Genomic DNA, 18,779 nt, shown 5'->3' with positions numbered 1-18,779 from the left:
ATACCCTTTCAGGGCAGGGTTGATATTTGTGTATATAGTAAATGTTTATTTTCGATATCTTTCTCAAGGGTGGGCTTAAACCTCGAAATTTCCCCTGCGTACACCACTATGGCCAATTACACATACGTGATACACTCGTATAATACATAATACAACGTATATGTGTATGTTATCTGCTTATGACCTCCTATGAGATCTTGACAAACTCACCAGTTGACGACTGAATGTTATAATATAAGGATTATTCATATGATTACTTTACTTTTATTTGTGGTGCACAAACACCGTGCTCGTGGGTTTTCTCGGGGTTCTCCCGTTTCCTCCCACTTTCTTCATTCCACCATTTCACTCATCTCTCATCATCACCGTCTCCTTTAGCCTAACCGGCATAACCGTGGGACGTTAAACTTAAAGATTTCATTTCATTTTTTACTTTACTTTTACATTCCTTTACGAGAAAGAATGGTAAAACTGGAACTATGACTTTACACAACATTGTTTTAGAAGACTTAATTTCGAATAATTCCGTAGAACATTGTTCTGTTGAAGCTTGACTACTTAATCCCATCTTACATAAAAAGTAAACGTTTTAATAATTACTTATAATTTGTACGAAAAGAAAAGAAATTAAATCTTCAAGTTTTACGTCCCACAGTTATGCCGGTTAAGCTAAAGGAGTCGAATAATTTGTAGGCCTATTGCACACATTTATTTAATTAATTAATTAGTCAAGAAGTGAAATAAATATGTGTTTAACCTTCGGTTTTATTTATATTATTATTATTATTATTATTATTATTATTATTATTATTATTATTATTATTATTATTATTATTATTATTATTATTATAGTTTCTTTCTTAGGTTCAGGTTTGGAAATGTTTCTTCTGCGTTTTTCGATCATCAGTTTTCATGGATTTAAATTTTACCGAAATATTATTTTATTCTTGTTACATATAGTGTAGCAATTTACTTATTTGGACAGAATGCAGTTAAAATACGAAGGAAATAACTTTACTTAGTGATGTCGAGGAATCAAAGAATAATTTGTGAATGATTGTCTATAAAACTGAATGATACGGTTATTTTATTTTATTTACTTATTTATTTTATTTTATTTTATTTATTTTTTGTATCTAGTTTCTGTTTTTACATAGCCAGTCCAAAAATTCTAGGGGGGCCGGTAGAATTTAGAGGGACCGATTCAATCATATTATAGTTCGTTTTGCAAGCATACCGTGAAAATTTTACGCCAGTAAAAACTTGGGGGGCCGACCCTCCATGCCACCCGTGGATACGGGCCTGATCGAATTTATTATTGAACTCACAAATATTTCTATAGGAACGAAATACGTATATCATATAAACTGTAACGATAATAACCATACTCTGTATTAATATCTAAATATTGTTATAGACAATGGTCCGGTACGGGAGATATCATTTTCTTTTCCGGCCAGACCTGTACATTTGTGTTGTTAGGTTCTGTGGCCAGACAGATATCTAGGCAGTTAAGATATAATACTGAAGGACGCCATTGTGAATGGATGTATGTTCAATTTAAAAGAAGAAATATTGTAACAATATAAGAAAAATGTGGAAAAGTCTTCGGAAAATGCATAAAGTTTAAATCTATTTTATTTTGTGTTATCATTGAATATTCATTGAATGAATTACAGTTCAATAATGAGATATTTTGACGAACTTAAGGGAAATATGTAATTAACGTGCTAAATAACTGAAGTTAGTAATATAAACTGTTACAAAATATATTTTACATAAAAACATAATTCGTATTTTTATTCGATTTTCTACGTATGTCCAATATGTACAATGATTTTTTTTTTTTAGCTAGTACTACAGATAACACTGTAATAGCTAAAAGACAACACGAAACTAATTGAAACATTGTCTTATTAGGAATTTGTCGAAAGAAGGTATATCAGTGGGATATTTAGGGGGCTATCGGACTCAAAATCCCCCCCCCCCGCCCCGAAATAAATTTGTTAGTTTTTCGATTTCAACGTATAACAATAATCCTTCTTACTACTTCTAAGCATTTCATTCACTTTTCATTTTCATAGGTACTTTGTTCAGAAGTAATACTGTATTTGTCAATTTATTCCATGTGAGAACTGCGTTCTTTTTTCCTTTCTTTCTTCCATTCTACTCTCCTGTTTCTTTTTCTTAGTTGTTACTTTCTTTCGTTTCTCCTATCATAGTTACGATCGTTGTAAGCTGTGATTCAAATTGGCTGTCGTCAGTAACACCAAAACTAACAGGAGCTAGTAAGTGAAACTGGTGTTCCACACCAACTTGCACAGAAATCAACATAATGGGACTTTAGTTGTTATAGCAAAGGAAAATTTACATCGTTTAGTTATAAAGAAAGGTAAATGTTTGAATTAAAGAAAACCAAGAGAGGGAAATAAGTAGCCCGGGAAATTAGGTAGGCCAAGAGGATGCTTCCTTTTTGTTCTATGAATAGAATAAAAGGTTAGATTCACTACTAAATTTTTGTATCATATCACATAAGATTCACCAGTCTGCAATTCTTGGCATTGAAACTGCAAACAGTATATTTCAGCTTCCACTTGTCTCAACATTTTCTTCCTGGTAAGAAACGTACGCAGATAAACTTGAATATTTACATCTAAAAAAAAATCTGTTACGTCGAAATGAAATTACAAATTCAACGTGTGTTTGCAGGAGCATCATTTCAATTTGCCCGAGGCGGGAAGGGGGGGGGGGTTAAGATCGTCCACCGAAATATGAGTTTCACGTTTCTTCCTTGTATATTAGTAGACAATGGATTAAAACATTTAATTCTCAAACTCAGGTGGGCAATTGCCCCTGCTTCCCCGTTTTGTGCATAGCCCTCCGAAACAAAATCCTAATTACTCCACTGAGGTATACTAAAAGATAGTAGCGGTTTAAATTTCAGTTATTCTTCAATTCAAAAAGTCCGTTATTTTCATTGTACATATTACATATACGTAGAAAATTGAACGAAAATATGTTATATTTTTATGTAAAAAAAAAAAAAAAACATTTATATGATGCACCTTGTTTCAGAGAAATATTTAGGAGTTAATAAATTCGTTTTAAGAACAATAATTACATACAAAAGTGGAAGGGGAAGAAATACATTAGAATTGATACATTATATTAATATATAAAAGAATTCTGTTGAAATAAAGGGGACTAGAGCTCGATATAAATATTTCAATTTCTGGGAAAAGTAATGCCAGTGAAGATAGACAACTTACGACGGAATAACGAATACAAAGGGTATGCAAAGTGCAATGCTCAATTGTTTGTAGAAGGGGGTGCACCCCCACGAGGGTCAACCGGGTCGGACCCCTCTAAAACTTCGTAAGTCGACTAACATTCTTACACTTTCATAACACAATTATACTTCTTTAATAGAGAAATTACTGACGCGGCCCTCAGATTTACGCCTCATCTGTATTCTTTCTGTTTTTATGAAAATAATCTAATTGTATATACAATTTTTTGATCAAAAGAACAAATATATTTCAATCAAAACTTTTATTGTAGGTCTTATATCTGGAGAACTATATATCGTGTAGCCAAACCCAAACTATCGATTAACTCACTATGATGTGCTTATTCCGTAGAAAATACGAAAACTCGATTTAGGAGAAGTTCAAAAATTTTGTGGCCCCTGATCCAAAAACTAATAATCGCAATCTTTTAATGCATTTTTTTATCATTCATAAAATTCTTGTTTCTGAGAATATAAATGGCCGTGATTAGCTATTACTTATGTTTTCAGTTACAAAATAACACATGTTCAATACTACAAAAACTTTGGACCCCTCTTAACAAAAATTTCTGGGTGCTCGTCTGGTGGAGAGCTACGCGGTGAATACACTTGGTATAATTTATTACATGCAAGGGCGGATCCAAGGGGGGCTATAGGGGCTATAGCCCCTCCTTGACGCTCAGGTATATACTGGATAAAATGGGTTTCAACCCTGCTTTATACGGGATAAATCTGCAAACTATGGATTTAGCCCCTCCCTTGATCATATCCTGGATCCGCCACTGATTACATGTATATTTATTTTAGAAGTCATTCAGTTTTCCGTAGTGCATTGATATGTATTTCCTTCAATATATTTCGCAATTTCTGAAATTTAAACGGGGAAAATGTAGAGAAAATAATAAATTAAAATCTAAACACTCGCACTAAATATAAAATTTTTGCTCAAGGCTAGTCTAATAATAAAACATGACTGGCCGAAGATTCCGTGACAAGTTACTAAAATTATATTCCACTTACCTCTGGAGAAGATTAGGTTACCCATGTCACGTACGCGATGTTCTTTCCATGCAAAGGAGGTACTTCACTTCTTCGCCAGGTGGCTGTGCGATCTCTTGTTTTTCTTTTCTTTTTCTTTTTTTTTTCGCTTTTCTTCCCACTGGCTATCAATCCCAAAGGCGATGCTCCACTTGCACTCATGGAAACTTTTCAACAATCGAGGGGCATTGAGTCCGGGTAGGAAGTTGGACTTTTAAGTGTTGTGTAGTCATCTGTCAGTCAAGGGTTTCATTAAAAAAAAAAAAAAAAAAAATCTTTTTAAAAGTGGTTTATGTTCTTTTCCAAGTGTATATTGCCTTCCTACTTTTCATTTCTAAGCTGGCTGCATCACGCAACAAAATTAGCGCATATCTCAAATACACTGCATTAATTATAAAGGTAAAAACTCGTGCTGCGAATATGTAGCTTTCTCACGCCCGTACATACGAAAAATGATCACCGAAACGCAACTCCTTAAACGTACTGTTTTTCACTGAAAGAAAAAGTTGTTTTAAGATTGCTGGTTCCCCACTGCCAGTCGCTATTATTATTACTGGAAGACTGACATGGTGTTACCACTACTCGCCGGTTCTAATAGTCACCTGGCCGGCGCCTAACAACCTTGAGTCGAGCCGAGCAAGGACCCGAACTGTGGGACTTCCCTACTACATGGATGCCACGAATCCAACACTGGAATGTCTAACTGAAAGTGTAGTAAGATTTCTCTTTTATAAATGAAAAAAAAGAAAAGAAAAAGTACTTCGCAATTACCACAAAGTTCTTATTTGAGCTCTTGTTTACTTACAAATGACGTCACGGACTAATGCAACATTAACACCGTAATAGATTAGATATTTGTTTGCTTCGAAAAATTAAAATACTAATGTAGTGTACGTTTGTTTACTGACCAAGAATACTACCGACTATACCCCTGTTATTGCATTTCAACAATACACGTTTATTCACTGTATTAAGTACTGACAGTGTTTACGAGTATAGTGCTAGAGATTTCACAACCAAGAGGAATAGGGCCTACGCTACTGATATCAAAATTAAACAAGTTTAATAGTTATTATCATTGGTCGTTTTGTTAATATCAATGATCATTTCTGGATCAAAAGATCCAATACATTTCAATCAAAAATGTTGTTGTAGACCTTATATCTGGAGAACTACATATAGTGTAGCCAAACCCAAACTATCATTCAACTCAGTATGATGTGTTTATTCCGTAAGAAATGCAAAAACTCGATTTAGGGTCCGTTCAAAAATGTTGTGGTTCTTTTGGTGCCTTTTTTTTTTTTTTTTTTGAATAATTCCTAAAATTCTTGTTTCATTATCTACTGTATTTATTGTATTTCGCTGTACTTTTACAGTGTTGCCATGTGAGTCTACTAAATATTCTGACATTGTCATTTGGAGAGAATATAAGGAGTACGGATACAAACAGGAGACAAAAAAAAAAAAAAAAATCTTTAGTTTTGTGTACTTAGTTTCGTCTCTTTAGCAGTGGAATATAGATTTTCAACATAACTTATTAGTTCATCTAAGATATTTTTACATTCACTTTTTCGGAATGATAAAGTTTATAGCTCGTCCTAAAATAAATGTTTACAAGTAATATAGTACAAATATTCAGATGAAATATCAGAAAAAATGAGTAACGTTACCAACTCAACCTATATCTATCAGATGGAAATAATTAAGGTGGATATACCACCTACTGCACTTCTTTTTCTTATCGAAGAACTATCTCAGAAAATTATCAAAATTTTCCCGTCACTGTTACCGTTCCCAAGATATTGGCCAAAAATGTTCCGATTTCGGGAGATTTAAGAATCCATGTCTCGGGAACCTTAAGTCACACAGAGATGATATTTTGCGAATTTTTCAATTTTGAGCATGTGTCTTCGTAAAACAACGTATGGTAGAACGTTTTAATATAACTCTTAAACAAAACATGTGGAAAAAATTTAGTACTGAAGGAAATGATAAATGGATAGATATATTACAAGAATTGTTTAATGAGTACATAGAACAATTGGTATGAAGCCTGTGGAAGTTAATAAGAAAAATTAATTCTTTTTAAGTTCGTTCTGGCAATGCTGTTGGATATTCATTATCTGGATTTTTATTCGGATATTCATTATCTGATTGAAAGGTTCAAAATTTCCCGTTGAACTCACCGATAATCGTAATCTTCTGATGCAACTGAAAAATCTTGATCTGCGCTTTAAGGCTGTCCGTGCCCATATTGTGGCCAGTGGGTATGTACACTGTTGACCATTAACACTGCAATACAAAGGAGACGGTGTTGGATTGGCTCCACATTAGCACACGCATGTTTAAGTAGTGAAATTCCAACATTCATTACGTGTAAACCGTCTATGCTTCCTGAAAACGGCAACCAAAGGCAGGTCAGAGAATCACAGTAGTAGTAGCCCAAAGTTGGCGTAATATTAATTATCTGGGCATACGCACCTTTGGCGTGGGAGGCCCGGGTTCGATTCCCGGCGGGAGCTCATGTAGTTCGGATTCCACGTTAATCAGTAGATCCACGTCTCATATAGCCTCGCTGCTGAACGGGACGTTAAACTTTAAAATCAACTCAACTCTTTGATTTATCTTGATTTGTAAGTTTAATATTCAGTTTAACATATCGGGCTTGATATGTATAGCGGAAAGGCGGAAATTTTGGCACCGGAAATTTTGGCACCAGTAATTTTGACACGGTAATTTTGGCACCGGTAATTTTGGCACCAAGAAACGAAGCAAACGGAAATTTTGGCACCATTTATAATAGAAGTACGGAAAATGTGAGAAAATACTCTGAATGTAATAGATATTTAAATTTACATGTTATTAACTAGAACTGTTCCAGATTGCTGTAGGGGAGCGTCCAGTCAAGAAGACGAAGCGGATCTATGAGCGTTTGCAGAAAAGACTTCAAAATTTGTGCTTGGCCTACAATGCTGGAACAAAGAGCATGCACGAATTTTTGCATGCTGTTTCATTTAATGTTGTGCACAACAAAAGTTAAAGGTGCTATGTTTTACAATTGGGATTATTGTGAAACATATATTATTGCAAATCATGTGTTATTGAAATTCATTTATTGATTTGTTAATTTTTCTTGCGTAAGTGTGTATTTAAGTTTTCTTGTGTTCAAAAAATAATTTCCATTTTGACTTGCTTTGAATACCTAATGAAGCTGCCAATATTATCTTTTACTGGTGTTTGTACATTCGTTCCTGGTTTCATTATTCGTGCTGATACAGTTCTAGTCATTAACATGTGAACGTAAATATCTACTATATCCAGAGTATTTTCTATTTTTTTTTTCTCTGTACTTCAATTTCCATGGTTCGAATCAGCTGTTACTGTTTGCACTTGAAAGTAAAATACAAACCCAGTGCAGTGAACATAGTGCAGTCTTTTGCAACTCAAAGAAGATACAGTTTTCCATAAATTACAGAAAACTTCTCAAATCAGTCCATCAATTCCAAAGTTATAGGCAAATAAATTTTACAGAATTGAAAGAAATTTTGTCGCTGACTGTACATTCTTCACTGGTTTGATTCATCGTGCTGGAACAGTCCTAGTTAATAACATGTTAATTTAAATATCTATTACATTCAGAGTATTTTCTCACATTTTCTGTACTTCAATTATCAATGGTGCCAAAATTTCCGTTTGCTTCGTTTCTTGGTGCCAAAATTACCGGTGCCAAAATTACCATGTCAAAACCACTGGTGCCAAAATTTCCGGTGCCAAAATTACCGCGCCCCATGTATAGCGACACAGAAAAGGATTTAAAACAATCAGTTAACTTGTAACATCATTTGATTACTGCATTAGAATTCAAATTGTTTGATTGAAATTGAAATAATTGAGAAAACCTCAGAGAAGCGTTTAATTTTAATTACTTTTGCCTCCTTCCAAGTATGCAACACATGAGAACTCTGAAGTCCAATTCAAGTACAAAATTATAGGGCTCCAAATACGGATCTTACAGATTAAGCATTCAGAGGCCCCTACTTTCGAATTCTGTCGCATGAGTCCCTAGTACGCAGAATGAGGTTTAAAGAACCTTCTTGCCAAATATGCGATACTCTAGTAAATCCGACAGTTTCTGGGGGATCAGACTCCTGACCACAGGCTCTGTTCCTTCGAGCCCTGCGGATGTCTGGCATCTGTAGACCCCTTTTCTTTGCTTCCCCTTCAATTTCCTAAAATTACGTTCCTGTCTAGAAGGCTCAAACTCTTTTGTTGGGGAGCCAAAATCTAAAGAGCCGCCACTGATTAAAACAGGCAAAATAGCATTAATCGATTATCATCTCAAGGGACTTCTATCTCAGGAAAGTTGGCGTAATATTAATTATCTGGGCGGTAGAACAATAAACCCTCCATTCCAAAAGAAACCGAACTTTTGAAAACAAATAGTACCACTAGTGCCATCTGTTGTAATATTTTACCGGTAGATGGCGTAGTCCCTCATTGACAACTGGTATAAATGTCATGACATTTGGATGCACGTAGGGATGCGCACGAGTCGAGACATGTCTCGAATCTCGACTCGACTCGACTCGAATTCGAGTCGAGATTCGAGTCGAGACACACTTTGTAAAATTCGAGACGAGTCGAGACAAACGTGTTTCTCGACTCGAATTTTCGAGTCGAGACACGAGTCGAGTCGAGACAGCTCATAAAAATCTCGACTCGACTCGAATGTCTCGAAAATTTTTCTAAAACTTTTAATATTATTATGAAGAAATTATTCATTCAGGAACAGCCTTGAAACCAATTCCAGCATTTATTACTTTAGAAAGGTACAGAACGCATAAATTTAATAGTTAATCTTCCGAGATCAAGATTTAATTTTCAGCTCAATTCAGTTAATTAAAACTAGTAATTAATGTCGTGATATTTTATTGTACTTCAAATATAATAATAATAATAATAATAATAATAATAATAATAATAATAATAATAATAATAATAATAATAATAATAATAATTGATTATCTAGTTTGTATAAAACTATTATCCGTAGCCTATATCTAGTCTGTATAAGAACATTGCAATAAAGTGAACATCATAAATTCTCTGAATGAGCAATTGGCAGCCTATAGTAATTTAGCATAGTTATAACTATTGTGTTTTTATTTCCATGAACGTCATAGGGCTACATAACTTCTGGACAGGGCCGGATTTAGGGGGGTGCAAAGGTGCACGCTACCCCCCTTTGTTGTAAATATACCTATCTAAAATGAGAAGCTAGCAGTGAAAATACCGCGACACTGGTGTGTCGTGAATGGGCCACTGGTGTACCGCGAGGATATCAAAACAAAATTATTAATTCTATAGCAATCAAATTGCAAAACGTAGGGGAAAATGTATATTTGTATTGCACATTACTATGAACCTCTACTATGAATCTACAATTTTAAGTTTCATGCCGTGTTACTTTTCTGTACATTTCTAATGTTGAAAAAAGTATTTGTTATTGTTATGACCATTATTGCTTCCTTATCGTTACAGACTATTTCGTAACTTGAAAATTTAAAATATCATTCAATCCTTTCGATAAATTATTTACATTTGTGTTTTAAAAGTAAAATAGATTTATTTGTTCGTTCGTTATTTAATGATCTTCATTCTTAGTAAAAGGTTGGATACAGTTTTCGAAAGAGTAAGCGTATTTTTAATAACCTGAGTCCAACATTTCATTGCAGTTATTTTCTCCTTTTAAATTAGAATGAAAAATAAGCATAGTGATTTACCACGAGGAAAACCCAGTGATCGAGCTTTCTTCTCTGTGCGAAAGTGTGCCGCGAGAATCCATGTTACACCCGTAGTGTGCTGCAAGTTGAAAAAGGTTGGGAAACGCTGGTTTAGAGGAAAGAATAATTGGTACACTCCCTCCTCCCTGCTCTCTCTCTGCCTAGTATATTTTCTTTATTTTATTGTCTCCGAAACACCATTCCAGACAAATGCTTTTCGGTAGGAAAGCTAGAAACAAACCATCCCGCTCTTGGACAAAGTGGGCAACATGCGGTAGTCAGGTCAATGAACCTGCTTTGGAAATTTTCGTGCAATTTAGGTTACTGAGAGGGTGTAGTTTCTTCAACTATGCCGCCTTTTACTATGGCTCGTGCCATAAATAAGTCATCGTCTGATCGTATGGGAAACACCGCTAGTTGTCCTTGCCTGACATCTGTTTCATACGTATTCATATTAGCCAGTGACAGCGATAAAGAGCGCGCATACCCTGGGGTGCGGGGGAGCATACTTGAGGGAGCCTCTACAAGGTACGCTCAGCAAGGCACCTTTTACTTGTCATTTATAATTTTAATGCATTTTGAAAGCGTTTCTACACAGCTTATAATTAATTCTAACAGTTTCACAGAATAAAACCAGTTGAGAATGTTCCATGAGCATTGCCAGAACGAACTTAAAAAGAATGGAGATATGGAGCGGGAAGGAAAACTGTCATTGTTCCTACCTCGCAAAAATTAGTAATTAGTAAAATATTATCTCTCTATGACTTACAGTTCTCGAGATATGGCTGCTTAAATATCTAGAAATTTGAACTTTTTGGCCAGTATTTGGGGAACGGTGGCCAGTTGGCCAGTAGACAGTTAATCAGTGGACACTGGTTATTATTTGGTATTAAAATGTTCACCACCCTCTTAGGTATTGATCAACACCTATATGATCTCTCTACAAGTTACGGCTCCCAAGCTATTGCTCCTTAAATATCTAGAAATTGGCCATTTTTGGCCAACATCACGGGAACGGTAAGTCATAGAGAGATGATATTGGTGTTAGTCAATACCTAAGAGGATGGTATGCATTTTAGTACCCATATTAATTGGTGACCACTATACAACTGGCCATTGGCCAAACCAGTGGCCAATTGGACAGTGTTAATCGGTTACTATTTGGTACCAAAATGTTCACCATCCTCTTAGGTAATGAACAACATCAATGTGATCTCTCTGTGACTTATGGTTCCCGAGATATGGCTCCTTAAATCTCTGGAAGTCGGCTATTTTATGGTCAATATCTTGGGAACGGTAAGAGTGACGCGAAAAATTTAATCACTTTTTCTGATAGTTTTTGAAGCTCTATCAAATACACGGTTCAAAATTGAAAAATCGCAAATAACAGACAGACGGACAGATAGACACACAGACATAAAGAATTCAGTATCGAACTTTTTAAGTTCGTTGATAATGAAGTAATAATTAAAATCAAATAATGAGGAATGACTGTGAACATGAATGTCAGATTCCTCTTTGCGATTTTCCAAAGATTTTATTTTCCAGTGTAACATTTGAATATTATTATGTTAGTCTATAATGCCATATTTTCGATATCGTGTATCTTAGACTAGAATTACAGGTATTACAATAAATTATCGTATTTACCAGAAATATCTTCCAAGAAAATAATTCGAGATATAACAACTTGTTATTTGAAGAAGACAGTTGCTTACTGACAAGGGAGTGGCTCCACTGAGATCCGAACGAGACAATTGTGTTCGCATTGGATATGTTATAACTAGACGAATCCCGAAGTTACACGTGTCACCGGGCGGGATATCGTGAGTTACAACATATTCAACGAACTTAAAAAGTTCGTTACTGAATTCTCTATGTCTGTGTGTCTATCTGTCCGTCTGTCTGTTATTTGCAATTTTTTCAATTTTGTACACTGCATTAGATAAAGCATCAAAAACTAACAGACAAAATTATTAAATTTTTCGCGTCAATCTAACCGTTCGCAAGATAGTGGCCAAAAAATGACCGATTTACAGAAATTTAAGTAGTCATATATCGGGAACCGTAAGTCATAGAGAGATCATATTGGTGTTGATCAATATCTAAAAGGATGGTAAACATTTTGGTACCAAATAGGAACCGGTAGTCACTGTCCAACTGGCCAGTAGTTTGGCCAATGGCCAGTTGGCCAGTGGCCACCAATTAATATCAGGACAAAAATGTTGAACATTCGATTAGGGATTGATTACCACCAATATCATATCTCTATGGCTTACCGTTCCCGTGATATTGGCCAAAAACATGGCCAATTTCTAGATATTTAAAAAGCCATAGCTAGGAAATTATCTGCTAGAATATTTTGAACCGAGTCATTTGTTCGGAAACGATTGGGTAAATGGAAAACTCGGTGAACATGTATCCCATCATTTTCAAGGCCACACTTTTTTGGGGTAAAAACTTTTTACTAAAAAGTTTGCCCCAGGGTTCCCCGCAGGGCCCCAGACGGGATCCAACTAAAAATTTTCAAATGGCAAGGGGGATTAAGTAGCACATCGTTTGAAATCTGTTGTAAAATGAAGGAAAATGGAGCAAGTCTCGACTCTCTACGACAACCCTATGCAAAATGGCGGCGGGTCAAAATGAAAACAAAAACTTAATTGAAAAGTCCACGCCACCCGTATAAATCGAAAATGGTGAGACAAATGTAAAAACAAGAAAGGACGTGTGGCATTACGAGATCGAGCTAAAGAGAATTTCACAGTAAATATCAAGCTCAAGCTCGAATTAGTGAGAAACTTGACTAGTGTGATCCTCATTGAGATTAGCGAACGTGAGCTCCATTGAGGATAGAGAGCATGAGCCCGAGTGAGTCACGGTTGCAAAATTACCAATTTTACTTCTTTCTTTCTTTCTTTCTTTCTTTCTTTTCTTTTCTTTTTTTTTCCTACTCCAATGCGTAAGGTTTATGAACAGCAGAAGTGCTTGCTAGAAAGACCTTAATTAGCATTGCTTGAATTATCCATAGACTAGGAACTGCTTAGATATCTAATGCAACTTACGTTCGCATTTTAACAATTCAGGTTGTAATTAAAACCTTGAATACTGAGCAGATGAGCACGCAGAATGTTTTGTTGGGGTGTATTTCTAATACGCAATTAATTCTTCATAAACAAATACAACTCTATAGTATCTGAAGCGGCTTGAGTTGGATTGAATGAAAACGTGATCATGTATTCGAACTGCGCAATGTATTGTTAATTATCATGAACTGGAACAATTAGAAAAAAAAATGGAAGCCCGACTGATGAGCACCAAACATCAAAATTTCAAAAGGCATGGTCAAAGCTCACACCTCAAAGACCAGAAAAAAAGATTGCCCCATCAACTAACCGTTGTCTTGTCCAAGTCAGTTGCTTCTTTTCATTGTGAAATTTCCTGCAAGTTAATCAGAATGTTGAAAATTTCCCACATTTTAAATTTATTTAGTATGTACTGATCAGTCAGAACATTATGACTACCAACCTACTATCGATATAATTTCCGTCCAGGCGATATCTGTCACCTGCCGACGAATGCCTGCTAGTCATTCACGCGTACGGTGCATGTAGTATCAGTGAGAGTGCTGGCCGTGTGTAGAATGGGGAAGGCGCGCGATCTGAGTTTGACCGAGGGCAGGTTGTAATGGCCCGCAGGCTCGGCAGGAGAATTTCGGAAACTGCAGGACTTGTCGGATGTTCGAGGAGTGCTGTGGTGAGTGTCTTCAACAAGTCCCGAAACCAAGGGAAAACGACGTCCAAACGTCGAGGGGTTGGGCGCTCCCACCTCATTACAGATGTCAGACGTCATAGGCTGGGCAGACTGGTAAAACAAGACAGGCAGCGAACTGTGGCAGGGCTAACATCATACTTTATTACTGGGCAAAGTACAAGTGCGTTTGAACACACAGTGCACCGAACACCCCTAACGATGGGCCTCCGAAGCCCATGTCCCATCTGTGTGCAAATGTTAACACCACGACATCGGCAACTACGACTGAAATGAACACATGACCATCGTCATTAAACCTTGGCACAGTGGCAGAGCGTTGCATTGTCTGATGAATCCCGATACCTTCTCCACCATGACGATGGGAGGGTGCGAATCCGTCGTGTTTCAAGAGAACAGTTCTTTGACACCTGTACTGCGGGTAGTGCTCTCAACGGTTCGGGTCGGGTCGGGTTGAAGACCGACCCGACCCGACCCGTGACCCGAATTGACTGACCCGACCCGATGACCCGACCCGACTGACCCGAACCGTGATCCGACCTGATTGACCCGACCCGACAACCCGACCCGATCTGACCCGATTGACCCGACACGATAACCCGACCCGAGTTGACCCGATTGACCCGACCCGATAACCCGACCCGAATAACCCGACCCGACCTGACCCGACTGACCCGACCCGATAACCCGACCCGAGTGACCCGACCCGAGCTGACCCGACCCGAGTTGACCTGACCCGACCCGATCCGTTTGAGAGCACTATGGTCACAACACTGGGTGAACACCAAAATGCACTCCCATTGGGAATTTAACCCGGACCATGTGTACCGAAGTCTTACACGTTAACCACTAGCTAGATCAAGCGGGGATTTGTAAATGCATCTTAATGAATATTTGGCACTTTTGAGGTTTGGTTATTTCTTTTTATAACTGATACCAATGTCCGACGTGGGAGAAATTTATTTTTATTTTTATTTTATTTATTTATTTATTTATTTATTTATTTATTTTTATTTTGTTTTTTTCTTTAGTTCTATGTGACGAAATTTTTCTTCAAGGTCAGTGTTCTCACCTGCTGGGACGGCAGGGCGTCTTCTCGGAAGGCAGTAGCAAGAGTCTCTTGGCGGAGACAAAAGGAAATCGTTTAACTACAATGATAAGGGTTGAGGAAACAAGAGAACACCTGTGATTTTTTCCAACCCTTCAACTTTCATTCCAAAATAGGTTCTTATGATTCCGGGACCCGTACCACTTTGATTTTTCTTTCTCGGTAATTAAAACGTATTTTACAGCATATATAGTTGCACGTAAGAAGATACATAATATGAATTTAAAAATACAGGTTGATATTTAATTATAAAGTACTAATTTTATTTCATCACTTTCAGCCCAACAAATGAAATTCAAACAATTCGCTCCCTAGGTCTTGGTCATCAATACTGCGTCTTATTCTTTGTCTTGCAGTCAAGTCTTGGTCCTGCATTTCGTAGTCTTGGTGATCTTTCATGCTATACAAGAGCCAAGAATGCTCACCTCATCGGTACAAATGAAGACCAAGTGTGATTTTGATTATGGTATTTCATACTATACGGAAAGCTAGAAAATACGCTCATCGCTACTTGGTGATCACCAAAACAAGGCCAAGAGCAAGATTACTATGCAATTCGTCTTGCATATCCAATCTTTATCTTGTTCTTGTATCGATGTCCTTGGGCTTGGTGAAATAAAATGAAATATTCACTTTAAGCAGGGGTGTAGCCAGCAGGTTCGTGTAGGAACTGCCCGTCGTTTTTGAGGGGGGGCAGCTACAATGTACAAAGCAAAAAATGTGTTGCTGCTAGTGTTTTTCAGGCCTAAAAGAAAGGAAAATTTTGGTTTCCTTCTGGAAAACTAAAAACACTATTTTATCTTATTTATTATTACTATTATTATTATTATTATTATTATTATTATTATTATTATTATTATTATTATTATTATTATTATTATTATTATTATCCATAAATTATATTCAAGATAGTTTTTATTATGCTTAATCAAGAACTACTGCCCGGGACCAAACGCTATACTTTTGTGCATAACTATAAAAATAACCAGAAAGTTCTGTCCCTTTTCGTGGAGGTCTGTGTTCAATTGGACCTCACACCGTGAGTTAAATGCGAGTGGAGATAAGGCGAACGTCAGTTGTTGGTGTGGGTATATCCAACATACTACCTGGTTGTGGGAATTCAGATACACAGTGAACTTGCGTAAAGACAGAGGGAACATGGGACATCCACAGAGCGTCATAAGAGCATGTATGCTGAACGAGTTCAAATGGAGGTCAAACGCCGCTGTAGCGGGACAGAAAATATGCCAAGCCTTTGTTGAGGGTGTCGTGACGACGCGGACAGTGCAGCGATGGTTTAACAAGTTTAAGGACGATGACCAAACACCCGAAAACACCACATGCCAGAAGACCAACACATGTACGTACAAAGAGGAACTGGGACTACAATTCAGTGTGTGGAGAAACCATTCGGCAGCACATCCATTAAGTTGGGAAGCACTACAAGTTGGGTCTCACATGTTTTGACTCCGGGCCAGAAGGCAACGCGGCAGTTGCATGGGTTTATTTACTGTTTCGGAGCCATTTCTGGACAGGGCGTTGACATGTGATAAAAAGTGGGTCCTATACGAAGCTCCACGGCGCCGTCATCATTGGTTAGCATCCCATGAATCGATTTCAAAACAGCCGAAACCAGCACTGTACCAGAAGAAGGTCCTTCTGTGTGTTTGGTGCATCGTGCATCGGGAACTGCTATCAGCTGGTCAGAGTATCAATGCAACTGTGTAGTATCAGCAGTTGAGCTGTGCTCAACAAAAACTCAAAACTCTGGAGCCATCACTTCTGAATTGCAAATGTGTCCTCGTTTACGGGACAACGCTAAGTCCCACGTGGCTAGGATGACTCAGGACACCATTCTCCGCCTTGGATGGGAAACAATATTGCAACCACTATATTCCCCGGGTATTGCACCGTCCGATTATTACCTGTTCCATTCTTTGGACAATCACCTTAGAGACCGCCAATTCAAATCCCTAGTAAAAGTCCAAAATGCACCTGATACCTTCTTTGTTTCACGGCCCACCAACTTCTACCGCGATGAATTCCATGGCCTTCAGGAACGTTTTCAGAAGATCGTCGATGTTGATGGGGACTATTTTTGATCTTCCAGGTTAGGTGACGTATCGATGTTCGAAGGTGGTGGGTGAAAAAGCAACAAAACTTTTCTTGATTACCTTTTTATTTAAATTTAAGACCTTGTATACAGAACCTATGTACACAAGATTGATTTTCTTTAAATTTCACTTAATTTCTTTATAGTTTCCTCACAAAAATATTTATTTATTATTCGTGACTAAAAAAAAAAAAACAATTATTTTATTACACTGAGTAGAAATAAAAGAGAGCGAATGAAATCCAAACTGAATAAAAACATTGTTTCTCACCAAATTTTCCATTCTCTGTCTTTTAAAATACTTGTTAAAGCATATAAAAATATAATGTACTTACAAATCTGTTTAGTACCTTTGTTTTATGGCTGTATTTATAATATCTTGTTAAAATGTTTGTCTTTAAACTGTCAAATATAAATCGCAGTAAATTGTTTAATCTGCTGTCACAAAAATGTATCCTATTTTTCGATTGGTATGGAAAAACAATATTTCTCCATACTATTTTACCGTATATTATTGTCAATAATTTTGTTACTTTTAAATGAAGGAAGCGAGATAATTTTACTATGATGTTTTTAAAGCTGGTCATTTGGGGGGGGCAGGAAACCATTTGGGGGGCCTGGACCCGATGGCCCCCCCTTAGCTACACCCCTGAGTTTAAGGTCCCTCGATTCTGCTTCGAGGCTAAGGGATATGGTGACCATGAGAAATGAATGAAATGGTAGAATGAAGAAAGTGGGAGGAAACAGGAGAACCCCGAGAAAACCCACTACACGGCGTTTCTCCACCACAAAGCCTACTTAACACAAGCTGAGATCGAACCATGGACACCATGCACCAGAGATGAATTCTCTACCACTGAGCTACCGCTGCCCTGCTTGGGCTTGGTCGTCCATATCCAATCTTTCTTTTTGCCTTGCTTAAACAACTTCTAGTTTTGTTCTAAATCCAGACTCCATATTGGCGTAGATGTTAATATTACAGTCGATTGGTAAAATCAATCTTCCACATTTAAAAATTAAAATACACACAAGTACAAAAATAAGCATTTACCATAAAAACACTAGCTGCAAGTGTTCAAAATACATTTATGGCTTCTATAAAATAAATTGAAAATTGCTATTTTTAATTACGCAGGTAGTGTAAAACAGCAGTTTTCGACTCCAGCCGAGGTTAAGCTCAGCCTAAAATTAGTTGACCAAAGTAAACTGACCCGACTGACCCGACCCGACAACCCGACCCGACTGACCCGACCCGATAACCCGACCCGACAACCTGACCCGAGCTGACCCGACTGACCCGACCCGACAACCCGACCCGAATGACCCGACCCGATAACCCGACCCGAGCTGACCTGACTGACCCGACCCGACAACCCGACCCGACTGACCCGACCCGACAACCCGACCCGACTGACCCGACAACCCGACCCGACTGACCCGACCCGATAACCCGACCCGAGTGACCCGACCCGAGTTGACCCGATTGACCCGACCCGACAACCCGACCCGAATAACCCGACCCGACAACCTGACCCGAGCTGACCCGACTGACCCGATCCGACAACCCGACCCGAATGACCCGACCCGAGCTGACCTGACTGACCCGACCCGACAACCCGACCTGAGTGACCCGACCCGATAACCCGACCCGAGCTGACCCGACTGACCCGACCCGACAAC

At 37.7% G+C, this 18,779-nt stretch overlaps 1 protein-coding gene across 1 annotated transcript in view; it reads right to left on the bottom strand.

Annotated features, from left to right (window-relative positions):
• Nucleotides 1–4,571, bottom strand: part of LOC145673560 (putative peptidoglycan muropeptide transporter SLC46) — a 256,012-nt gene extending 251,441 nt beyond the window's left edge. The window contains exon 1 of the mRNA XM_081743383.1: nucleotides 4,310–4,571. Coding sequence (XP_081599509.1) covers nucleotides 4,310–4,334 — 25 coding nt within the window. The 5' untranslated portion in view covers nucleotides 4,335–4,571. The remainder of the gene's footprint in view (nucleotides 1–4,309) is intronic.
• Between the last annotated feature and the right edge of the window lie 14,208 nt (nucleotides 4,572–18,779).

Source organism: Thermobia domestica, chromosome 16, assembly GCF_964235325.1.
Source record: "Thermobia domestica chromosome 16, izTheDome1.hap1.1, whole genome shotgun sequence".
In the NCBI taxonomy this organism is placed as follows: Eukaryota; Metazoa; Arthropoda; class Insecta; order Zygentoma; family Lepismatidae; genus Thermobia; species Thermobia domestica.
This window is presented reverse-complemented; position numbering and strand designations above follow the sequence as displayed.